This window comes from Psammomys obesus, unplaced genomic scaffold (assembly GCF_907164565.1).
Source record: "Psammomys obesus unplaced genomic scaffold, mPsaObe1.curated_primary_1811, whole genome shotgun sequence".
NCBI lineage: Eukaryota > Metazoa > Chordata > Mammalia > Rodentia > Muridae > Psammomys > Psammomys obesus.
Window position 1 is genome coordinate 7,941,538 of NW_026592510.1, and position 26,655 is coordinate 7,968,192.

The window sequence follows — 26,655 nt, forward strand, 5'->3', positions numbered from 1 at the left end:
AACTGTGCCCTGCCTTTCTGCTTTCAGTGTATATCAAGAAGAAATGTTTACCTTTGATATTCAGTTGATTTTTTTAATTATACTTTTTGTGACCTGTATAAAAGAACTGTAAACATAACTGGGGTTATGAATTTTTTTTTCTCTGGAAATTTCTAAGTTTCCATTTTTATGATTATATTTATTACCTAATTGAAGTTAACTTTGTGGTGTGAGAAAAGGATAAAACTAAAATTTTTCATACTGGTAACCAGTTAGGCCAATCTCATTCATTGGGAAAACAAAAAACAGTCTATTCTTTTTCCACTGAATTCTCTATGCATCTTTATTAAAATTAATTGAAAATGTATTTGTGAATCATTCTGAACTCACATATACATTTATGCTACTACTCCATAATTTGATGACTATTTATTTGATACTGAGTACTATTTGAATTTATTCAAGACTTTATATAGTAAGCTTTGAAATTAAGTAATGTGAATCTTCCAATTGTATTTTTATTATTTTTAAATTTGTCTGTATTATGATCTCTACTTTTCCATGTTATTTTAGATACTGTAACTTTCTATATAAAAAAAGCCTGGGGATTCTGATCAATATTGCATAATATTACTGATTAATTCCTGGGTATTTGTTTTTTTTAACATCTCTCAGTGATATTTTGTATTATAAATCATTTTAACTTGTAATTATGTAGAAATTTGTAATTATATAGAATAGTGGTCTCTGCCTCTTTCTTGATTTTGGCAGATTGTGCTTAATCTAATTTAAATGTTACTACATACGTGTAATTTTTTAATTATAAAGTTAATTCATTATTGTACAAGTTAGCTGGGCATGGTAGTGCACACCTGTAGTCTCAGTACTGGGAAGGGGGAAGGTAGGAAAATCAGGAGTTCAAGTCATTCTTGGCCACACAGGAAGTTTGAGGTCAACATCGTCTTTGTCAGATCCTGTCTCATAAAACCAGATTTGGGCTAGGGAGAAGGCTTAGTGGGCGAAGTGCTTGCTAAGCAAGCATGAGGACCTGGGTTTGAGCCCTAATATCTACTTTAAAAAGCTGAGTGTGACAGCACACAACCAGTACTGGGAGGCAAAAACAGGAAGACCTTGATCCCATGACTGTGCCACCCAGCCAGTCTAAGAAATTGGTGAACTCCAAACTCAGTGGGAGACCCTGCTTCAAAAAATAGGTTGGAAAGCGATAGAGGAAAACACACAATATCAACCTCTAGCCTTACCATGCATAACCTCCCCCCCATATCTGCACATAGGCATGCATGCAACACATTTAGGTACATACATACATACACACATACACACACACATACACACACACATACACACACACACACACACACACACAGACACTTAATTTTGAAAAAGAAAAATTGTATTATACCAGCTACTATCTTGACTTAAAATGATAGTGTGTTGTCAGCTGTTCGGATTGATACCAGAAAAAAAAAAAATCTCTTTCACAAAACATGTATTTAAGGTAGAATATTATTTTCTCAGTAACATTTCATGTTTTTATTCAGTAAGAGACGCTTTCTCCAAATAATGAAGTAAAGCGCCTGGTGTTATGTTACATGCCTTTAGTGTCAGCACTTGGAAAGCAGAGATAGGTAGATTTGTGAGTTCTAGCCCACCCTAGTCTACCTAGAGAATGCTAGGGCAGCAGAACTGCACAGTGAGTCCCTATGACATACATACCAAGCAAACAAACAGAACACAAACAACAGCAAAATCAGATGGAGCACAGTAGAAAAAAAAATTTACTTTTTGCTTCCACAGTGCAATAGATATATATTCCCCCCCACACACAATAAAGATATATTATACATACAATTGTTCAGTTTGATTTTTGAGTATTTTATTGAATACTATTGCATATATGTCCAGCAAGAATGTTGCCCTGTAGTTTTCCTTTTTTTGTTGTTGTGTTTTTATCAGTTTTGATATCAGAGTAAGACTGCCTTCGTAAAAATGAATTTGGAAACATTTCTTCCCTGATGCTTCCTGGAATAGTTTGAGGGAGTAGTTTCTGGTACTCAGGAGGGAGAGTTATGAGAAGATTGTTTTGAAAGTATGATATCTTCCATTGAGAGGTTCAACTCAAGCTAAGGAAGGAGCCAAAAGAACAAAATAAATACTTTCTGGTCATTTCCCAGAGATCTGGGGCGTAGAGGATGAGGTTGATAGACATAATCTATACATCAAAGAGTAGGGTAAAGGTCCAGGCAAACAAAAGATATTTGGTATAGTAGCTTTAAATTGTTCATAATTAAAATTAATTATTAATGTCAGGCTTCTTAAGATTCAGCATTGCTACAGGGCCTTTTTTTGGTGAATGATATTAACATCTATTGAATTGTGCAGTTTAGAAACCTGGGATTCATCCTGGAAATGTTTGTATTACTTACATGCATTTAAAGTACACCCTGAGATTCTGACAGTTTGTTTTCCAACTAGCTTTGATGTTTGTATGTGTCTCTTGTTTCTGACTTCATATAGTTCTTTTATCCTTCACTTAAACTAATGAGATTGTTTCTTAATTGGTTTAACAGTATCCATGCTCTACCCATTCTATTGTGTTTTGCCCATTGAAACTATATTGAGGTCTGGGGAAATAGCTGAGCTGGTAGATTTAAAGTTAGCTGTCTTTAGGAAAATACTGACAAGACAGCAGGCAATTTGTGCTAACTGGTACAGAGAGGGCCTTTTGATTTAGAAAACATCAATACTGTAAGTGAAAGACTTTCTAAAAATGAGTTGGTTAATTTATGGTTGTTAAAATAATCTTGACACTATCTCATCAGTTCATTTTATTTCCAGGGGTGACCTTGAACCATTTAAAGAACAAATATATTTTGTAGAACTTACTTATTGAACAAAAAGATATTTAGTACTTACAAAAATTAAAACTTGTTACAAGAATATATTGGCTCTCCTTACATAGATTCTGTTAGTCTGGAATTTTAATTTTTTTCTTTTTGTATTCATTTGTTTTAGTTTCTTTGTATTATGGGACAAATGCTGAGATCTCAGACATGTACCGTCTTACTCAGCATAGAATATGACCATCAGATAGTAGTTTTGATACCTTAATTGTATTAGAAATCTTTTCATGATTGTTTTTTGTAAAAGTTAATGTTTGGATTACCAAAAAATGTGTCCTTGTATTGTTTCACATACCTGTATAAACCAACTCATCTTTTGATTTGGAAATCCCCATAATTAAAGCAGTAAGTAGTTTCTACATTTTTGTAAAATAAAAATTCTGACTTTATAATCCATCTTTTTCCAAATCTATCAGAAATAGCAGTGGCGTTTGACAATTATGGTCACTCTACATTTTTTTTTTTAAATAGCTTCCCAGCCTTTTGCTGATTTCCCATGTGATGTTCCAGGTCAAATGCCAAAAATTTGATATTCTCATACCCACTCACATCTAAGGTGAGGGCATGTGACCAGTTATATTTCTTAAGTGGCATTGTGTAGGCACAACATGAAGTGGCAGCCTGAGAGGGGAGATGTCTACCTTGGCAGAGGTGGTAGTAGGAGTTTCAGATTATTCTAGCTTCTTATTTGCAGCTGTGTGGAATGCTGCTGGAAGTCTTACTAATTTTCCAGGAGAAGTACATAGATATAGTTTTGGTTCCTTCGTGGCTTCTTTCTTTTAAATTTGACGGGCTCTGTCAGTTCCCTATTAGACTTTAAATTCCTTTCTGTTTTAATGTTGATACTCTGTTGTTAGTGGAGAAGTAAAAAACCTGAATGATAAATTTGATGAGTGATAGTATTCCTAAAATATATACATTACTCATTTTAAAATGCAAATGCCTTAGCTTTCCTTTGTCATGCCTTCAGTTTGCTTACATTGTAGTGTTTCCATAATGGATTATTTTTAAGCATTCACTAAAAGTTTGTAAAAGTGAGGGCACTTTTAAATATGAGACATATGTGTGCATGTGTGTGTATGTATTTAAGGCTAATATCACTAGCAGTGTTCTTTCCACATTCATCATACATAGTTAAAGTAGCACATTTAGTTAGAATTTTTCTTACTTTTTCATACAGTAGCAGGCAAATGTTCTCCAGGCCTGTAAGAAACAACATTTTGAAAATGAGAGCTTATTAGAAAAAAGAAATAAAGGCCAGTTTTTTGTTTGTTTGGTCTTTAATGAGTGATTGTGGGTTTTATGATTCTTAGTCTGTAAATATTTCTCCAAACAGAAGGCTTAATATCATGAGTTAACATCCTAAAACCATGCGCTGCTTTCACTCACTCACTCACTCGTTTATTTATTTATTGATGGAGGAAGGGAGTGCTTGGTCTGCATGTACACCTGCATGCCGAAAGAAGGCATCAGATTCCATTATAGATGGTTGTGAGCCACCATGTAGTTGCTGGGAAATTGAACTCAGACCCTCAGGAAGAACAGCCTGTGTCCTCACTCACTGAGCCCTGCTTTCTTTTGTTCTAGGACTGTGTACTTAAATGAATTTTTGGAGAGCTGGTTTTAAAAGTTGGGTCTTTATCAGCAAAATGTGGTTAGCTTCAACCTGCCTGCTTGTCTTTCTTTTTTTCTTTTCATTTTTTCCCCCTTTGAGACAGGATCTTAGTATGTACCTTTGACTGGTCTGTAACTTACCATATACACCATGCTGGTCTTGACTTCACAGAATATACCTGCTTCTGCCTCCCCAGTGCTGGTGTTAAAATTATAAGCTATAATGTCTCAAAAAAAAAAAAAAAAGTGAGGGACTAGAGTGGTTAAGAGCACTTGTAGAGGACCCACATTCAATTCTCAGTACCCAAATGGAGGCTCATATCCCTTTGTAACTTTAGTTCCAGATATCCAGTGCCCTCTTCTGACTTCCACAAGCATTAGGCGCATGTGTGGTGCATATACATACAGGTGAAACAAACATACATACAAGATAAATTTAAATTTAGTATATTACATACATTATCTCTAGAGCTTTATATATTAAGGCTCTTCTATTTGTTATTCGCCACACTGTTGAGAATCAGTTGAAAGACTCCACAGTCTTGTTTTTATGAGACTATTTTAAGCCTGGAATATGGTACTCACCTGTCACTCCAGTATTCTAGGAGACAAACCAGGAAGATTACTGCAAGGTCAAGGCTAGCCTGGGGTATGCAGTGAGCTCCAGGCCAATCTGGGCTGCATAAGTGAGACCCTATATTTAACAAAACAAAGCAAACAAACAAAAACCCAAAGTAACCATATACTTCACACGCACACACCCTTCTTTACACTTTCTTAGTAAACCCAGAGTCTGGGACTAGGTTCTGGCATCCTCTCCTGAAAAATGCAGTTCATGACGAGGAGCATTGTGAACAGTATCCTTCCCTTTAGTAACTCCACATTGTGTACATGGAGTTGACAGCATCATGTTTCACCTACATGGGGGCTCTTCTAGGGGCCTGACCTAACAGAATGTACATGTAATATCATTGCTTAATTTCCCTTCCAAGAATAACCCAATTGATGCTAACTTTAGCCCGCGCTAAGGCTCTCTTACACTGGCCTGCTGTGGAATTCTGAAGAAGTCATCTCACAGTTAATTTTCTGTGTGTTCTTTAGTGTCTACATTAGATAGTTTTAGAAATTACTGTGTCGCCAATCTAATGACCAATAATCTAATGATCTAAAGGTTCCTTAACACTTTTTTAGGCAAAAACAGCCCATATATATATTTTTTTTCATCTGCTTAAATTTCCTCTTCCATTCTCCTCCTAAGTACTGGTTACTTTTCTTTCCATCTCTTCAGAAACATATAATTTTTCTGTATCGAACAAAGAGCCCTTTATTGATACTAGTTTTTTATGTATTATCTCCAGGATCCCATGATTATTTTCTGTTCTCTTTCTCTACTTGGGGTTTATTATTGTTATCACTATTAATTATTATTATCGTATTGTCTATTCTAGTATTTGATGTTCCTTCATAGGAATTGAGCATACTGAATTCAAATAAAAAATTTAATGCCCCAGAATTTGATACTTTGAAACTCTGATATAACACCAAAAAAGGAAAATCCCCACACCTCATGAGATTCACACTCCTTTAAAAAGTTTATATGGGTTGTACTCAGTGCACAGGGGCATTAAAATGCCGCATAATGCGTAAAACTACCTTTAGTCAGCATGTATATGATCTGTGGAACATAAATTAATTTCATGTATAAATTTAGATTTCATCTGAAAGATATGCTATTTAATGTATATCTAAAAACTATGAAATAAAATCCCCAGCATTTTTGATAGAGATACTCAGCCTGTGAATTCATTCTCTGGGGAAAACAACAACAACAAAAGACAAGGTATTACACATTTTGATTTTTTAATTATGTTTTTCATTCTTTCGTGTGTATGATATTTTGCTTGATGTATGTATGTGCACCATACATGTGCCTGGGGAGGTCAGAAGAGGGTGTCTGATCCCTTGGAACTGGAGTTATAGACATTTGTGAACTGCCATGTGGGTGCTGGGAACTGAACCTAGATTATGTGCAAGATGAGCAAGCATTCTTAATTGCTGAGCCGTTTCTCCAGCCTTTGAACTTTTTTTAAACTCCAGTGTGGGGCATGCATTTCAGAATATATGTGTGTAATTCAGAGGTCAACTTACCTACCATGTCCCAAACCCTTACATTTTGATTTTAAAATAGAAATCTATCATAAATGCCATTAAATTTTGTTTGTGTGTACAGTTGCATAGAGATCATCTCTACGCTTAGTATCTGAGAGCTTTTCCTAGCCACTAATTGATCTTACAGTGAGTTCATAGTCAAAGGTTATAATGAAAAAGTTGGTCAAACACAGAGACAAACATAGTAAGTAAACTTTTTTTGGTGTCTGATATTCCTACAGGATCTTAAAACAACTTTCTAAGTTCCTAATTAAATTTTATGGGAAATGACTCAAAAAAAAAAACTTTTGTAAAGTTAACAGAATTTTGATGAGGAAATTCTGTTTGTCTTAACTTATAAGTCTAGAGAAACTTTGTTTTTGGTAAAACAAATAGAATCTGTACTTTGAATTAGATAAATAGGACCTTGAAATGACCTGGCTCATTTTAGGTTTTAAATTTTTGACATAAGTTTTTTTTTTTTTTTTTAATTTTTAGACTATAAAGTTATCATACTGTTAAGGGGTCTAACAACAACAACAAAACAAACAAAAAAAACAGTCTCATTATACCTCATCCTCAAGTCTCAGATTCAGAAAGACCTACTTTCTCTCTTAGCTCTTTTTTACATTTATTTTCACATTGTCAAATAAGTTTTTGTATGTCTGTTTCTTGCGATTTTTTTTTTGTTTGTTTTTTAGTGTGTAGCCTGTATGGAAAAGAATATTTAGTTCTATTACAACTATTTTTACTGGTAGAAAACTTGCATGTTCTACTTCTGTCTTGATTTTGACCTCTTTTGCCTCATCTTTTTTGTTTTGTTATTGTTGCGATGTGTATTTTGAGACAGGATCTCACTGTATAACCCTGTTGTCCTGGAATTCATTATGTAGACCAGGCTGCCCTTGAAGTCACAGAGATTTACGTGCCTTTGCCTCCCTTACGCTGTGATTAAAGGCATCTACCATTGTGCCTCACCTATGTTGTTTTTATTAATAATTTAGCCATTTGGTTTTTTAACACCAAACTAAGCATTACTTTGGGGGAAGAAGGGGTATCGAGACAGGGTTTCTCTGTGTAGCCTTGGCTGTCCTTTATTTGCTTTGTAGACTAGGCTGGCCTTGAACTCAACAGTGATCCGCCTGCCTCTGCCTCACCAAGTGCTGGGATAACAGGCGTGCACCACTGGGCATGGCTTACTTTTTCATTAATATATTTACCCATTTGACTTAATAGTTTATTTCTAATCATTCTCGTATTTTATTTCTTTTTATGATCAGTTTTTTAATTAAATATATTCCGTTAAATTATTTCACTCTATATTTCACATTCACTGCTCTTTCTTTTCTTGCTACTTCTGATTGCCATTAATCCCATTTTTATGTGTGTTTTTGTGTGTGCGTACTTATCTCAAACATTTTAATTTTCAGCTGTAAAAGTTCAGTTTGGTTTTGGAGGGTTTTTTTGTTTGTTTGTTTCTGGGTTTGTTTGGTATTTTGCTTTGTTTGGATTTTTTTTGGTCAAGACAGGGTTTCTCTGTGTAGCCCTCGCTGTAGACTATGTAGTAGTCTAGGCTGGCCTGAAACTCAGAGGTCTGCCTGTGTCTGCCTCCCCAGTTCTGGGATTAAAGGCAGGTACCACCACTATCACCTGTCATTTCTTTGTTGTTGTTTGTTTGTTTTAAGTATGTTCCAAGTTAACTGAACTTTGTTGTCATTTTTGTTTGGTTTTATTTTCTATGTTTGAGTCCAGTTACTATGTAGTCCTGGCTAGCCTGGAACTCACTATCATCAACCAGACTGGATTTGAACTTGTAGCATTTTGCCTGCCTCTGTCTTTAAGTGCTGTAATTGTGCAAAATACAGTTTCAATAACTATCACAATGTTTGCTAATTCTAAGTATCATTCCTTAATTTGTTTTTATTGATTTTTTAAGATATATTTATTAATTCTTTGAGAATTACATGCTATATAGTTTGATTATTATGCCCTCACTCCTCCCTCTAGCCCCTCCCAAATTTACCACTATTACCTTCTCCTTGATGTTTCTGTCCTCTCTTTTCAAAATAACCTATTGAGTCCAGTTTCTGCTGCCTATATACTTCTGCCTGTAGAGCCTGGCCAACCTACCTGGGGCCACACTCTTAAATAAAGTTGACTGTACTTCTTCAGGGAGACACCACTTGTCTGTAGTTCATCAGCTATGGGTGGAGCTTGTGAATCCTTTCACCTCCATGCTAACACGTTGACTAGCTTGATCTTGTGTGAGTCTTATACCAGCAGCCACAGCTGCTCTGAGTTCATCAGTACAGCATTCCTGTCATCCTGTCCTCCCTGACCCCTGGCTCTTAACTTCATTCTTTTTAACCCCTCCTCCACAATGATCTCTGAGTATTAGGGTGGGTGGGTGATATAGTATCCTAATTATGGCTGAGCATTCCACTGACACATATTCTCTGCATTTTGGCCAGTTGTGAATTCCTGTGTTTGCCATCATCCACTGCACTTCTCTGATGAAGTCTGATAGCTGTACTAATCTGTGGGCACAGACAGATGGATTTAGAAGGCAGTTTGATTGACTCTGTCCATTTAGCAGATTAAGTATAGACTCATTCCTGGGGTCTGTGAGTTTCCCAACCATGGGTCCTTGGCCAAATTGATGGTACCAAGCATGCATTTTTTCCTGTGGCACAGGCTTTAATCAGAAATTGGTTGGTTATCCCTATAACATCTGTGTCACCATTGGACCCATGAGCATGTCTCTCCATAGTGTTTATTATAGCTCACAGGGTTCTGAGCTGAGTGAGACTGTTGACTTTTTTCACCCAGCTGCCTGTATCACACCATCCAGCACTATGAAAGCCAGCAGTGAGGAAGCTCTATGCTCATTGCCAACTTGATTTCTTCAAGTCCTGTGACCTGTGTGTGTGGTGTCATCAACAACAGGGTCTTGCCATTAGATTTTAGCAGGCAACCAAGAGCAATGTCAACAGCCTGTGTTGCTTTGATCTCTGGATACCTCTGACCAACAACTTGAAGGGAGGTATCACACACCTAGCACTGGGCTTCTTATTCGACATTGTATGGATTTGTGAAGAAGCAAAATTTCCTGTGTAGGGTCACTAAATATAAGTGCTTATAGAATGGGTTTCCATGTGCCTTTTTCAAAATTGCTAAATATAGACAGTGTATGGTTCTTTACAATCTGTTCCTGGCTTTTTAATTTAGCTTCCTTCATTCTTTTTGTCAAAAGCTTAACATATTCTATAGCTTTCTTAATTTTCTTAGTGTGTTGTTTCTTCTGGACAATACTTAAAACATTTATGTTGCAAGACATGTAGAAAAATTAGACACTGAGTCTTGGGTGCTTTGTTTTTGGGCTTCTGACCATTGTTTAATGGTTTTCTTACAACATACCATGTAACTGAAAAGTTTATGTGTTCTGCCTTTTGGACCTGACCTGCTGAGGCACAGTGGTGTTGTCAGTTTAGGAATACATTCTCCCTTTATTTCCTCCTTTTTTCCAGTAATTAAATTGAAACCTCTCAGATTGGCATCTTTATAAATGGAAGAAGCCACATTCTACCAGCCTACTACTACTACTGCCTCTACCACATAGTGAAAATAAAATTCTTCAGAACTATAAAAATATTTTAGAGGGAGCAGCCATTTATTCTGTTCTGTTTTTGAGACATAGTATCATGAAATTAAAAATTTTTTAAATATATTTGTATTTGCCTTTGTACGTGCATATATTATTTGTTGCCGAGGACAAGTTCTGGGAGCTGAATCTTTCCTTTCATTCTGAAGGTCAAATTCCAGTCATCAGGCTTGCAACAAGTAGCTTTACCGTCTGAGCCATCTTGCTGGCCCTCAACAGCTGAATTATGTTAATAACATTTAATATTTTTGGATGGCCAAATGCAAATTTGTACTAAGTTAATAATTTAGTACACATACTAAAGTATTCATGGAGGTATCTGCATTAATATTATTTAATGAACTGAGTCTATAAAATAACTGATTACATTTTTAATATAAGTGAGATAACAGTGTGAACTCTTAGCTAAAACTATAAAATAGAATTATTCTATAAAAGAAAGAAGGAAAAAAAAAAACTCCTGATCTTTGTCAGTGTAGTTTTTAACCGTGTATTTACTTAAAAGATTACAATTGCTGAAGCTCAGAATTCTTCCTGTCTGTGTTTTGGTATCTTCTGACTACTTCTTTTATTTTTTTTATATAATTTGTTTAATTTTATTTTATGTACATTAGTGTAAAGGTGTCAGATCCTTTGGAATTAGCGTTACTGACAGTTGTGAACTGCCATGTGGGTGCTGGAAATTGAACCCCGTTCCTTTGGAAGAGTAGACAGTGCTCTTGACCACTGAGCCATCTCTCCAGCCCTTCTGACTGCTTTCTACATGTTCCTTTTTTCTGGCCTCTTATAATCATTATTTCACCTGGTGCTTCCATTAGATGCACTTTTTAATTTCTACAAATGAGTGAAAAGTTGCAACCTTTGTCTTTCTGATTATGGTTTATTTCACTTACATAATGATTTTCATTTCCATCCATATTGCTAATAACAAATTAATTTTTTACACTCTTTATTTTTTTAATTCTTTATTAATTATACTTTATTCACTTTGTATCCCCCTGTGGTTTCCTCTCTCCTCCCGTCCCAGTCCCTCCCTTCCTCCACCCTCTGCATGCATGCCCTTCCCCAAGTCCACTGATAGGGGAGGTCTTCTTTTCCTTCCTTCTGATCCTAGTTAATTAGGTCTCATCAGGAGTGGCTGCATTGTTTTCTTCTGTGGCCTGGTAATGCTGCTTCCCCCTCAGGGAGAGGTAATTAAAGAGCAGGCCAATCAGTTCATGTCAGAGACAGTCCCTGTTCCTATTACAATGGAACCCACTTGGATACTGCCATGGGCTACATCTGTGCAGGGGTCTTAGGTTATCTTCATGCATGATCCTTGGTTGGAGTATCAGTCTCAGGAAAGAACCTTACGCTCAGATTTTTTTATTCTGTTGCTCTCCTTGTAGAGTTCCTGTCCTCTCTAGATCTTACTGTTTCCCACTTCTTTCCTAAGATTCCCTGCACTCTGCCCAAAGGTTGCCCTTAAGTCTCAGCATCTGTGTTGATAGTCTGCAGGGCAGAGCCTTTCAGAGGTCCTCTGTGTCAGGCTCCACACTTGTTCCCTCTTTTCTCCTTCTTCTGATGTCCATCCTCTTTGCCTTTCTGGATAGGGATTGAACATTTTAGCAAGAGACCTCATTTGCTCAACCATGTTTGTAGCAGCCTTATTTGTAATAGCAAGAAGCTGGAAACAGCCCAGATGTCCGTCAGTGGGGGAATGGATACAGAAATTGTGGTACATCTACACAATGGAATATTACTCAGCAATAAAAAACAAGGAAATCATGAAATTTACAGATAAATGGTAGGATCTGGAAAAGATCATCCTGAGTGAGCTGTCCCAGAAGCAGAAAGACGCACACGGTATATACTCACTTATATAGACATGTACTAAATTCTGTACATCTAAAGAAACTAATGAAGAACAAATTAATTTTTTAATGGCTGAGTAATATCCTGTTTTATTTATCTTACCTTACCTACTTATCTATGATAGGCCTCTTGGCTCATTTTATATTTGGCTAGCAATACAGTTTATTTTTGTGTGTGTGTTGTGTGTGCATGTTTCTTTGGGTGTGTGCTCACTTATATGCAGGTGTGTATAGAGACTTGAGTTAAGCATCAGTGTCTTCTCTATCACTCTCCACCTTGTTTTTTTCAGACAGGACTGTCCGGTCAGTTAACTTCTGGGATCCACCTATCTCTACCACTTTGTACCCCTCGCCCACCCACACATACACAAAATACTGGGCTCATAGCTGCATGACACTATGCCCAGCTTTTGCTTGTCCTGAGATCTGAACTCGCAACCTCATGCTTATGCAGCAGGCACTTTACTAATGGAGCCATCTCTCTGTCCCCTGCAGTTTCTTTATAGTTCTGATTTTCTTTTCTAATAAAGCTCTATGTAATACTGACAATCATATCACTTTTGCTTAAATTCTTTGTATTGTTTTATTATTATTACTATTATTTGCCATGTCCTTTCTGTCTTTCTGAGCCAGTGTTTCTCATAGTCAGGTTGGTCTTACACTTACAATCTAGTCAGGAATGGCCTTGAGCATGCAGTTCTTCTGCAGTGCTGGGTAGTCAAACCCTGAGCTTCTTACACACTAGACAGAGACTCTGCAAGCTGTCTGCCCGGCAGCCCCATCCCATAAATTTCTAGAGGTAATGTATGTGATAAAGGGAAACATTTTATAGCTTTTATTGAGGTCATAATGACATAACCACAGTTAAAGTTCACTGTGTCTTATTAGCTAAAGTAGATAGACATAGTAAGTTAAAGAGTCTGACCCTGGAGATAATGTTAGTTCACCCTCATAAAACCGAGGGTGCAGGAGTACATGTATATCTTATGGGGATTGAGGGACAGCATACTTTTAATGGGGCACTTTTTAATGACATGGAAAACTAGAACAAATGTCTTAGTGATTGAAGATAAATATAACTTAAAATTTCAGTGTTTTATGATACTGTCTTTAAGTAATAGTAGTATTAAATTTTGTTTAGGCTTCGGGAGCAAGAAAGAAAAGAAGCAGAAGAAGCTTGCCAAAAGGAAGTAGAAGAGTGGGAAAGAAAACTTCTTGCTCAAGCAGCTCCAGCCTGTATGGAGAACATGTGGGAAATTCCAGCCATTGGGCATTTCCTTTGTTTAGCCCAACAGATTCTAAACTTGCCAGAAATTGTCTTTTATGAACTGGAACGCTGTCTTCTGATGCCTCAGTGTAATGCCTTTCTATCTAAAATAATGACTTCTCTACTTAGCCCTCCCCATCGCAGACCCACCTTACATCGAAGACCTACTTTGCCTTACAGGACTTGGGAGGCAGTGCTGAGACAGAAAGTGCAGCAGTGGTACACGGCTGTAGGGCAGACGGACAACCCTGACAGCTGCGCCGAGAAGCTTGGCTTGTCGCCTCAGTTTTTTAAGGTTCTTGGGGAAGCTAATCCATTGGAAGAAAAACCTTTTCATGAGCTACCTTTCAACCAAAAAGTATGGCTACTTAAAGGACTTTGTGACTTTGTGTATGAAACACAGAAGGAAGTTCAAGATGCTGTGCTTGGGCAGCCTATTCATGAGTGTAGGGAAGTTATCCTTGGTTATGATTATCTGGAGAATGCTTATGTGCATTTTCCACAGTTCTGTGGTGCAGATGTGCGGATCTATAAACAAAGACCCTTTCAGGCCCCAGAATTTCCAGTTCCACCCATTAAAGTAAAAAGAGTACCTCGGATTAAACTGGAGAAATTCAAGTGTGACTATGTTAGTACAAGTAACGGAGAACACAGATGTCATAGAGAAGGGCTGCCCTCGACTTTCAAGAAAGAGCAGGAAATTGATTTTGATCCAGCCTGTTGTCCTGCTAAAAGGAACTTTGATAATCATGACATCTCTGTTGAAATGGAAGTAAAATCCAACTGTGACATTAAAGTTCACGGGCCCTGTGAAATTGAAAAGCCTGATTGTTGTAAAGAAAATTTGCAGAAACCCAGAAGTCCAGGAGAACTTACTGGCTTTGGAGAACCACTCAGTCCAGGTGAAATAAGGTTTATAGAAAATCAGGAAAAATATGGTGAAGCTTCTAAAATAAAGGCAGAATCCAGTCCATTAAAAGAAAATGCTCTAAAATCTTGCCAAATTCATATAAATGGAAGTCACGTTGATCATCCAGACATTAACTGCCATAAAGTTGTAAGGGATGTATTGTTAGAGCACTCACTACAGAGCCACAAAAAACTCAAACTAACCAAAATGAGGGCAAAAAAGAAGAAAAAGAAAAAAAAGAAATTGAAAGATGTTTTGAATGAAAATTTACAAAGAAAGCGTGAAGGTCTTCATTCTCTTGCCTTCAAGTCTTACAAACCTGAGATCCAAAATAAATTATTGATCATCAAAAAGAAAGGAAAACACAAGAAGCACAAATCTGGTAAGCGGACCTAATGAGCAAGACATCTTTAGGTGTAATTCTATTTTTCTGTCAGTTATGCATCATGGGAACTCTTAATGATAGATTGAAATGCATATGTGTACTTAGTTATGTATGTGTGAGAGGGTTAAGTTTTATTTCACATGGTTAAAAACTCGGGACAGATAGAAAGACCTGTAGGGGACAGGAACTCTTCAAGGAGAACAACAACTTGGGCCCGGGGGCCCTGCAGAGACTGATACTCCAACCAAGGACCTTGTATGGAGAGGACCTAGACCCCATGTTCAGAGGAAGCCCATTGGCTACTCAGTTTCCAAGTGGGTTCCCTGGTAAGGGGTACAGGGACTGTGTCCGACATGAACTCAATGGCTGGCTCTTTGATCACCTCCCCCTGGGGTGGGGAGGGTTGCAGCCTTACCAGGCCACAGAGGAAGATGATGTAGCTAGTCCTGATGAGACCTGATAGGCTAGGGTCAGAAGGAAGGGGCAGAGGTCCTCCCCTATCAGGGGACTAGGGTAAGGGCACAGAGGGAGAAGAGGGAGGGTGGGTGGGATTGGGAGGCGACTACAGAGAGGGCTGTAGCAGGGATACAAAGTGAGTAAATTGTAATAAATAAATAAAAACCCCCAGGACATGTGATATTTTTATATACTAACAGCAAAAATAGTTTGATACATCTGAATAAATCTCAGTTTGACATATTTGAATATTTTCATGTTTTTTTCTATAAATGATGTGCCTCATTACTTACATTAAGTGATTTCTTTTTCATCCAAGCTGATGACAGCACAAGTATATCAGCTTTTTTTTTTTTTTTTATCTAGAGTAATTATATTATTTACTTGGGTCTGATCTTTTTCCTTATATCACATTTTTAAATTTTTAAGCACTTTTTTTCAGTATATATTTTCACATCTAGAAAAACTGAACCTAGGAATTATGTCAACTAATAAATTACAAAGTATATACTTATAAAGGGTTTGTGTGTCGTTTGCCAATTTTAAATAATTCATATATTTGTCAGCAGCCTTTTTTAACAACAAAAGTACTATGCAGGTTGATTGGGGTTTTTTGTTGTTGTTGTTTTAAGGACTGTTACTTTTGTGTTTTCTATTATCTGTTTTAATCAGTTTATGTCTCATTTACCGCAGGATAGACATATGATCAATTTTATTAACCTTTATTTAAAAAATTGCTTGATGGAGGGAAAGAATAAGAATTGCTTCCCGAAATGAGTTGTTTCCAGTCATCATTTTTGGGTTTCATTTTAATTCCTTCTCACAGCTACATAGTTAATTATATTAGCAGAAACTTGCTCCTGGGTTATCAAATAAGGAGTGAGCTCTTAATTATTTAAATCATTAACTAGAACTCAGTATGTTCTAAAACATATATGTAAAGAATCATTGATAAAGGATAGGACAGAGAGATGTTTCAGCAGGTAAAAGCTTTTGCCACCAAGCTTGATGACCTGAGTTCTAACAACACACATACTTTCTCACACACACACGAAGGGGGTTGTATGGTAGTGTGCACACAATAAATAAATATAAATTCTTAAAGTAGTATAATGTTTACTACCAAAACCAAGCCTAGATTGTGGAACTGAAACTTCGAAAATGGTTCATATTGACCCAATTTTTTAAAGTAGCTTTCAGAAATAAACCTCTGGAATAAAAATTTACAAAGAATCTGTGAAAGTCTTTTATTCTCTGGCTTTCAGGTCTTACAAACGTGAGATGTAATAAGGATAAAGCATTTGTTTTACATTTCAAGCTGCTTATTTTATGATTGGATAATCTGCTAGTGGAATCTGCCAGTGGGGATGGCGCTGATCTCTGGAACAGACCAATTCTCCTAAACAGCAATTAATTGCCTGCAACTCTTTTTGTCTAGTGGCAGGACCTTGTGAGATCCATATACATATAAGCAACACTAAATAGAAATAACTTTTTCAGAGGAAAAAATATCAAAGTTTTTTTTTTTTTTAAAATGCATTCTTTTTAAAGTTACTATTGCCATTAGTAGAAAAGCAAAAGCAGTCTGTTTTCTACTATTAAGCAAAAAAATTATTTTTTTAAAAGAAGCCCTTTTCCTCATTCTTGTATCACTTCTTTAAGGAAACTTCCAATTATTTTCCTAATTAAATGCATAATTCAATCATTAAACATTTCTTTATAATACTTTTTTTGGGGGGGGGTTTCTAGACAGGTTTTTTTCTGTGTAGCCTTGGCTGTCCTGGACTTAATTTGTAGAGCAGGATGACTTTGAATTCACAGAGATCTGTCTGCCTCTGCCTCCCCGAGTGCTAGGATTATAGGCATGAGCCACTGCAACCAGCTTCTTTATAACTAACAGTGGCATTTATTTTTAGAATATTTTGATGAGTGTTTTAGTATTGTTACAGATTGTGTGAAGCAAATAGCTCAGATTTATAAATAATAATTTATAAATATAAATAATTTATAAATAATAGCTCACATTTACTGCATTTGCACTAATAAAAGACCTTTATATCGTAAGTTATCCATCCTTTTTTTTTTTTTTTTTTTTTTGAAATGGGTTTCTTTATGTAGCCCTGGACTCATTTTATAGACCAGGGTGACCCCAAACTCACAGAGATCTGCCTGCCTCAGCCTCTCAAGTGCTGGGATTACAGGCATACACCACCTCATCTGACTTAAGTAGTTTTAGTTTAAAGGAGTTTCCACCTCAGTAGTCATGCTTTTTAGCCAGATCATTTGTGATACCTCTAAACTGAGCTGAACAGATAAGGCAAGTGGTCTTATTTTCTTAAAGGTAAGACACTATGGTCAGTGAGATGGCTCAGTTTAGTAAAAGCTCTTACTGCCAAGCCCGATGACCAAGCTCATTCCTGAAACCCATAGGGTAGAAGGAGAGAACCAACTCCTACAAGCTGTCCTTTGATCTAGATATACACTCACATATATACATATATACATGTTTTGTTTTTTTTTTTTTCTTTTGAGGCAGGGTCTTAGTGTGTAGCTCTAGCTGGCCTACAACTCTGTTAGCCAGGCAAGCCTGGAACTAGAAGAAATAAACCTTTGTCTATAAAGTACTGAGATTAAGGTGTCCTATGCTTGGCTAATTAAAAAAGAGAGAGGGAAAAATTTAAGTTCAAAACTGGTAAATATGCATCTATGGAGGTGGCTCAACTCTCAGGAGCATTTGCTGGGGACTGGAGAGATGGCTCATAGGTTAAGAGCACTAGCTGCTCTTCTAAAGGTCCTAAGTTCACTTCCTAGCAGCCACATGGTGGTTCACAACCATCGGTTCCCTCTTCTGGCATGCAGGCATATATGCAGGCAGAACACTGTATACATAATAAGCAAATTTTAAATAAATAAAAAAAAGAGCATTTGCTATTCTTGCAGAGGACCTGAGTTCATTTCTTAGCACTCACAAGGAGCTTACACCATCCACAACTGCACTGCCAGAGGTTCTAACACTCTTCTGGCTTCAGCATATATACATGCAGATAAAAACTTATAAGAAATAAATCTGAAATAAAAACTGATAAATAGGCTTCTCAATTTAATAACCAAAACCATATAATAAAAATGGAAAAGCTCAGTGTATGTCATGGAAAGATTTCACAAAAAAAGGACATTTAGTACAACCACTAAATTTTACATCCTTACCCCTGTGCTATTTTATTTAATGTCCCTTCTATTTCTCCCTCAGGAGGAACATGTAAGTAAGACTGTTAGCCTTTATAAATTTTATTTCATTTAATCATAAAAACTCCAGAAATAGATGACTACTGTTATTTTTATTTTATGTATCTTAGTGTTTTGCCTTCATTTACATATGTGCATCACATGGGTGCATGTACTGGAGAAGGGGACCAGAAGAGGTGATGGATCTGCTGGAACTGGAATCAGAGATGGTTGTGAGCTAATATGTGGGTACTGAGAACTTAACCCTGGTCTTCTAGAAGAGTAGCCAGTGTTTTTAACTGCTGAGTCATCTCTCCAGTCCCAAGATTTTATAAATATTTTTTAAATGAGGAAGAGGAAGATCTGTTTACTTTTCCAGTGTTACACACCTAACAAATGGCAGGATTAGAAGAAAAATCTGAAAAGATAATTAAGGTGTAATGAAATAGCCATAAAAATCTGGTAGAGTTTAAATGAGCTGGCAGATGACTTTGAAGAGAAATTTAAATACAGATAAGGGATGCCATGTAACTTTTCTACTACATTGACAAAAAGAAAACAACAACAACAAAACATTCTTGTCTTAAGAGGCCGTACAGAAAATAGCAGAACTTGGCACCTAATTATTTTTCAGGTCCTTTTTTCCCTCTCAGAACTAATATTCATGTAACACTAAGTTAAAGGGAAAGATAATTGGATGTTTAAGAATCAACATATTGTGTGATTAGATAAAAGAAAATAACCATTATGACAAGAACATTCTTCATAAGCAAGGGGAACAATCTGAAAATCAATGGCTTAATTAAGATCAAATTGTTTACTTACAGCAGTCCAGAAACTTAGTTTAAGACATGCATGTGTAGTAAATAAGACACAAATTAAACTCCATTTCTGTGCTTTGACATCCCAAGCACTTCCCAGATCCACTGTTGAATATCATACAGTGTCCTTGGATTTTTTACTTTTAACAGTAACTTATGTCTTTTACCCGTCCACTTAATAATTATTGTAAAGCAAAAAAAAAAAAAAAAAAGGAAGGTAATGTCTATATTTGGAGAATGTTAAACCATGGAAATCATAGATCCAGAAAAGAATTATTAAAAGTCTTTGAGTAGCCCATCTGACCAAGGAATGAAAACAGACCAGGAATACAGGTGAAGGATGGGAATAAAAATAAGGAATAGAATGAGAGAAAGGAGACTTGAATTTCCAGTTCCAGATTATAAAGGAGGAGACATTTGTGCCTCAGTTAGAGGACAATACATTTTAATTACAGTTTTCTTTTAGGTGGAATATGAGTTCTTTAAGTTGTTCTGAGCATGGTGTTTTAGAGAGCTTCATTGCGTGTACTTTTGTAACATTACAAATGAGTTTTTAAATTAGGATTATTAAGATATTCTTATGTTTTCCGAGCACAAATTAATTTTGCATGTGACTGTTTTAAGCTCAGTGGTGTGGGGTGAAAACATCATATTTGAAATTCTGCTTATATTTTAAACTGATTTCTGATTCACACACAGTCTTAGGCGTAGATTATATTTGGTTTTATGAGACTAGGTGATTTGGGGCTCTGAGAGTAAAAGCCTTGAGTATGTTCAAGCCGTGAAAATGCCCCACTGGTGGCAGTTTGTGTATGTCTTGTTCTGAAACAAAAAACAAATTACCAAATAACTGGAATATGAAGGTGATTAGGCCGTGGCATCTTTAACCCCATTGTTCAGACATAATTGATTTGACCTGGCAAGTCAGACAGGTGCCCCTTTCTCCCTCACAATTATTTGTGTGTTTCTCATAAAGCTACTGCTCAGTGAATGAGGACAGCTTTTGCCTGATAGAAAAGGAGTATTTTTCAGTTATAGATTACTGGTGTTTGTACTTCACTGCTAGCCTCTCCAAGTAAACCCAAATAATGGCTGTGTAGTTTTGTACTAATCTTGCTTTATATAAAAAGTAATGTTTAATTTTAAAAGCCTGAATTTTAGCAAGCAATGGGAAACAAATATTCAGGCTATCTTTTGAGGTTGCACAAGGTGTTAAGCAACAGTGAATTGCAAATCTTAATTCTGATTTTTTAAAAAAGATTACTCTGAGGTCATTCAGAAGCACATATCATCCCTGCATAAGTCTGAAAGAAAGCAGAGTTATACCATCAAGAGTATAGTTTTGAAGTGAATGAAATATAGTTAATATCTGCTCCAGTGCATAGTAGCTATAAATCCTCCATTAATTTCTGTTTATAATTTATTCATTAATAAATGAGCTAATATAGTCTCTATCTTGCTGTTTTTCTCGCAAGATAAAATAACATTCATAAACCTGTCATGCCTATCAGTTGGTTCATAGTGGGAATCAACAAATGGCAGCTATGGCTTTTGTGAAATAGAGCTACATGGTGGAAGGAACTTGGACTTTGGAGTTAGAATCCCTGGGTGTGATGCTTACTTATTGGCACTTGAGTAAGTGAACTAATCCTTTTGATCTTTAGTTATCTCTAGTAAAATATTGGTTATTACCTACTTTCAACAGTTGTTTTGAGAAATAATTTATATTAAATCATTTTTAGTAAGTATGGCATATAGTAGGTTCCCAATAAATATTAGTCCGCTTATAACCACTATAAGCATTAGTCCTCCTACGTCCACTATTAAGTCATTTGTAAAACTTTGCTGAACACTATAAATTAAACCAGGAATGGTCATGTCCACTTACAATCACAGGCACTACAGAGGCGGAGGCCATAGGATCCTCATATTCAAGAGCGACCTGGGGATATAACTCAGTGGCAGAGTGTTGTGCAAGAAAGCATTGTGCCCTTGGGTTCAATTTCCAGGACTGAATAAAGTATTAATTACTTAAGTAATTTCAGTGTGGTCTTCAATACAAAAAGGACTCAACTAGGTGCACAGGATTTTTAAGAAATAATTTGCCTCTTTCCCTCCTGCCACTATACTGTCATTTTTTCTGATTAAAAAATGGAATTCTAAAAAATAAAAATTAAAGAAATGGAATTCTAGTATTTAAGGAATACTTCTTGGAAGCTATGCATGGTGTTGAGAATGTATAATTTCTGTCATCAGTAACTCAAAACATAAGAAAAAATTTTAGTTACAATTGCTTGATGGATATTACATTAGTGGACCTAATGTAAAAAAATATATATATATCAGGGAACATAAGACATAACAAAAGAAGAAGCAAGAAAGAAAAAGATTAAAAAGTAAGATTTTCAGGGCTTGGTGAGATTGCTCATCACTTCAGTTAGAGATACTTGCTACCAAGCTTGATAACCTGAGTTCAGTACCCAGATCCCACATGTGGAGGGAGAGAACCAGTTTCCACAAGCTGTTTACTTACATACTCAAAGTCATGTAGCTTGTGGGTGGCTATAGCAGATGTCCCAAGTCCACATGGCTTGGCTCTAGAGCTCAATCTTAAAGCCACTACATGACTACAGATGCAGCAGCGTGTCCAGGAACTTAATAACATGTAATCAGCCTAATGACCGAAGGAAGTAACCACATAACTTTCTAATCCACTCACATAAAATGCCTGCTAGAATTTATTGAGAATTTACAACCTGAGTTGAAAAGTCTATGAGGCAACAATATAAATTGCATTTGACTATTAAAGGTGTGTGTAGTTACAGAGCCAAATGAGTACATTTAAGCTAATTAAAGGAACTAGGGGATGTAGTTCAGTTGGTAAAGTGCTTGACTAGCATGCATGCAACCCAGGCATGATCCCTAGCATGGTCCAAATGGCATTGTAGTTCATACACATATTCCCAATACTAAGGAAACGAGGTAGGAGAGTTGTCATGAGTTTGGGGACAGCTAGGACTACATGGCAAAAAAAGAAAAAAGATGGCTTGATAGTTATAGGAACCTGCTGCCAAGCCACACAACCTAAGTTTGATCCCTCAGTACACCTCGTGGAATTAGAAAACATACTCCTACTAGTTGCCCTCTGATCTCTACAGGGGTGTGGAGGCACATACTTGGACATATATGCGCATGAAGTAAATAATTATTATTTAAAGTAATGGGGCATGCTTATAATTCAGCAGTTGGAAGTAGGAGAATAAATTCAAGATCATCTTCAACTAAGATCTAAGCTAGCCTGGGGTACAGGACCAAAGAAAGAGAGAGAAAGAAAAAAAAAGCCCGATACAACAATAAAAGAAGGAAAAAAAAATTATAATGATGAGATAGATGGCTGGCTCAGCACGTGTTCTCCAGATGTACTGGGGCCCGAGTGGTGACTCAGTGTTCCGAAGCTCCAGTTCCAAGGGATTCAGTAGCCTCTCCTGACTTCCTTAGGTACCAGTCACACATATAGTACACAAACATACATGCAGGCACACCACTCATACACATAAAAATAAATAAATCTTTAGAACCTTAAAATTATAAATAGAAAAGGCATCCTGGCATTCAGATCTGAAAGGCTCCTTGAGCTAGCTGCATTTTACAGACACTAAAAATTTGGTCATTTCTACCTAAGTATTGCTCATTTTAACAGCTCCTCTATTCTCCTGGAGTTAGTATTGTCATAGGTAACAAGGTAAGCACAGAAGCAAATAATGGTGATAATGATAAAGGAAATGTATGTTGGCTAATTTATTATATTCATTTAATTTAAACCAAACAGTGAAATCTGTTTGAACATAAGCACCTCAAAATTCACATAGTTCAGTCATAGTACATATACATTTTGAATCAAATTTAGGAAATATTCAAGTTATAATTCTGTGATTTTTCTTCCCTTTCAGGAATACAGAAAATAACAATTATATTATAATTGGAAATTATTTTAGTTGGGTTGAATAAGATGCTGCAACAAAATTAACATGTGAGATCTTATCAATTTAAAAAATATTTAAAGAGAGATATTAGAATTATATAAAATAACTTTTCTCTTTTGAAAAGTTAAGGATTGAGTTGATTTTAGTCTAAAAATAGTTGTGAATCAGAGTTAACAGGAGAAGAATCGCAGATGTTGCCCTGAGGTAGAGCAGTTGACCAGCATGCACAGATCTGGATTTGAAACCAGTACACAGCAAAAATTAAGAGGCATTTTCATGCTCCTGGAGGTGATGAACATCTGAAGACAGGCTCTCCGTTCAATAACTTCCTATTGTCCTCATAAACTAGTACCTTTATACAACATTTGTTGCACAATTAAATTAAGTGTCTTTATTTTTATTTTGTGTATGCATGTTTTGCCTGCGTGTGTGTCTGCACACCATGTGCGTGTAGTGTTTGTGAAGACCAGAAGAGAATGATCTCATGGAACTAGAGTTGTAAGCCACCATCTGGGGTTTCTGGGAATGGAACCCAGATCCTCTGGAAGAGCAGTCAGTGCTTTTAAAACCCCTGAGCCATTTCTCTAGCCCACAATTAAATAAATTTGTTATTCCATAATTACACACAAGGAGAAGATGTGGTAGCTCACATGTATAATGCCAGTTTGTGGGGGCCTGAGGCAAAAGAATTTTTGTGAGCATGAGGCCAGCCTTGGTTACAGTGTGAGATCCTCAGCAGTAAAACAGAGTAAGGAAGAATACATTTTAGCATGTTCCTTGCCAAAAGTGTGTGTGTGTTTTATTTTTCGTGAAGCTAAATGCAAAGAAATAGATACATACTTCAGATGTGTTCTGGAAATTGGACTCTTTAAGGATGAGGTTTATTTTTCCTCATGATTTCTGAGTACACAAAATACTATTGCACATTTAATGGATATGCTAATTATACTTTTTAAAACTTTGCCTATCAAGTACTACCAAAGTACCAAATACAGAGCTAAAGGAATGGCATCCTAATGTTCCTAAGGGGTTTCTGCTTTTGGCTGAGCAATGTATTATCTCCAGATAAAATACTTACCGAGGTTCCTAAGTCATTATTCAGGTAAGGCTCCTTACTGTGCTGTATCATAAGCTGTGAATGCAGATTTTAACTAAGCAGTAGTTTTGTGGCTTTTATGCCTACTCCTTTTAAAAATTCAAATGTTTATGCATCACCTTGAAAAGCGTAATAATCTTGGTTCTTACATAAATACACAGCATAGTTAATGTGTCTGTTACTGGTGGTTACAGTTTAATATTTGCTTTCACTGAGGCTTGTTTGATTCATTATTTTCATTTGACTTACTAGCAACCATCTGTTAGTTACAGTTTAACTTTCAAGGCTCTATGTAATTTGGTTTCTGTTAATGAGGTGCTGTAAACAGCATTGTGAAGTTTTTTCTCTTTTAATCTTGAAAGGAAAAAAATCCATATCTAAAAAAGCAATTACAAAGAAGAGGAAAACTGTCACAAAGTCACCTGCTGTACCGGAGTTTCAGGTAAATGTTTCAACATTGTTTCCAAGGTTTTTTTGTTTGTTTAAATTTTTTTTTGTTTTGTTTCAGTGCCGTTTCTTGAGAGAATGGCAGAATTTCAAGAAACTACAGTGTGTATACATGTAATGACTTTCTAACAATGTGTTTCTGAAGTATAAATGTAGGCAAAAATGTATTTTTTAAAACCTCATTATCTTTCATAAACCTTGGTGTTTTTAGTTTCCTATAGCAGCTTTTGTAGATGTAATTTAGTGGACGTGTGTGTACACATATCTCTCTTCTTTATGTCTGTATTCATATATTCATAAACAAATGTGTAAATGACTCTTCTAAGGAAAAAAACAGGCTTTGTGCATAGTAATGTTACTCTGGTAATCCATTCTTATATTTAAGCAATACAGAAATGATAGACTGATTAATTTGAAAAACAGTTCTTTTAACTCTTAGCTATAAATTATATTTTGTAAAGGCTAAATATAATAGTCTTTGAACATTTCTGCAAAAGAAAATTCTGCCATATGTACTAATTGAGATAAGCAATCTTATAACTATGTATGCCTTTATTTTCTATTTATAGAATAAGTATTTTCTTCAACAAATGACACTTTCTTTAAAAAAAAAAAAAAAAACTTTTACCATGTTGTGGCCAGTCCATTTTAAAAAGTTTATAAGCTCATAAACTAAAAGTGATATAATTGATTTTGTAGGTTTTAAGTAGTTAGGAAAATAAAGGGGCAAGAAAAATACTGTGTAACAGTAGTATTCATCTACTTTTAATAAAAATCCTATTTAGGGTAAGTTGAAAATTGATAAAAAGTCAAGTATCCTTAAATAGTAAAACAAAATATATTTTATAGTAGAATACTTTAATGACTTTAGGATGAATTACATTCTTTAGAATTTTTTACGTAACCTTTGTATAGTAAATATAATTTACTAGATTGTATGTATATGACTGGAGGCCATACTTCCATTCATTGCTTGTAACATGTTAGTGGTATACTATTACAGCTTTATGCTGCCACTGGTAATCGTGCTACTTACTTCTCCCACTCGTTTTTCCCCCAGTTTCTTAATATAGAACTGTATAGATCTTAGGACAGAGTGACCCATCTTTGGTATTTTCCTAGCTCCTAGCGTCGTAAGTGAATTCTTGTATGTCGTCGTAACACAAACTGCATAGGTAATACTTTGTACAGTTGTGGGTGCTGTTAGTGATATATGAAATCAACTCAATGGATTACATGACCAGCATTTCTTTAAGTTACCAAATTTTTAAAAAATGTATTGCTATATCACATATCTGTGTCACACATAATATCATGAATATGTATAGTCATATATGTTATTTTATGGAACTGTGGTTTTAGTTGCCTCTGTGTGTATGTGTATTGACATGTATGGTAAATGTTTTGTTGTTTGTTTTTTGTTTTTTACTCTGGCTCATGGAAACATGATGGAAAACATTGTTGTAAATGGTATTTCCAGTGAGTTATTGACCATTTGTTTATTGCTCAGAAATTTAAGGTCAAAAGTACATGTTTTGTTAGATTGAGCTATTTAAAATAAATACAGTCTATTTCCTGGTTCTTAAGGCATAGAGATAGAGGAGCATGGTGTGGTGTGCGTATGTACGTGTGTGTGTGTGTGTGTGTGTGTGTGTGTGTGTGTGTGTGTGTGTGTATGTGTGTCTTTGTGAGTCTGTATTGGGCTAAGGTAGCTCTTATTTCTGGTTTACAGTGCGAATAATATGCTATGATTCATGAGAACTTGAAACTGTCTTCTAAAAGTACAGCTTTTGCTGTTCTTGCAGAGGACTCAGGTTTGGTTCCCAGTATCTACATGGTGGCGTACAACCATCTGTAACTCCACTTCCTGGGGATCCAAAACCCTC

The 26,655-nt window shown here is 36.0% G+C and overlaps 1 protein-coding gene across 5 annotated transcripts in view; it reads left to right on the plus strand.

The window, feature by feature from the left end:
- Nucleotides 1-26,655, plus strand: part of Kiaa2026 (KIAA2026 ortholog) — a 79,538-nt gene that overhangs the window by 25,666 nt on the left and 27,217 nt on the right. For all 5 annotated transcript variants that reach the window (XM_055614235.1, XM_055614236.1, XM_055614237.1 and 2 more), the window contains 2 exons: nucleotides 13,321-14,738; nucleotides 24,685-24,764. In XM_055614235.1, the coding sequence (XP_055470210.1) occupies nucleotides 13,321-14,738; nucleotides 24,685-24,764 (1,498 nt within the window). The remainder of the gene's footprint in view (nucleotides 1-13,320; nucleotides 14,739-24,684; nucleotides 24,765-26,655) is intronic.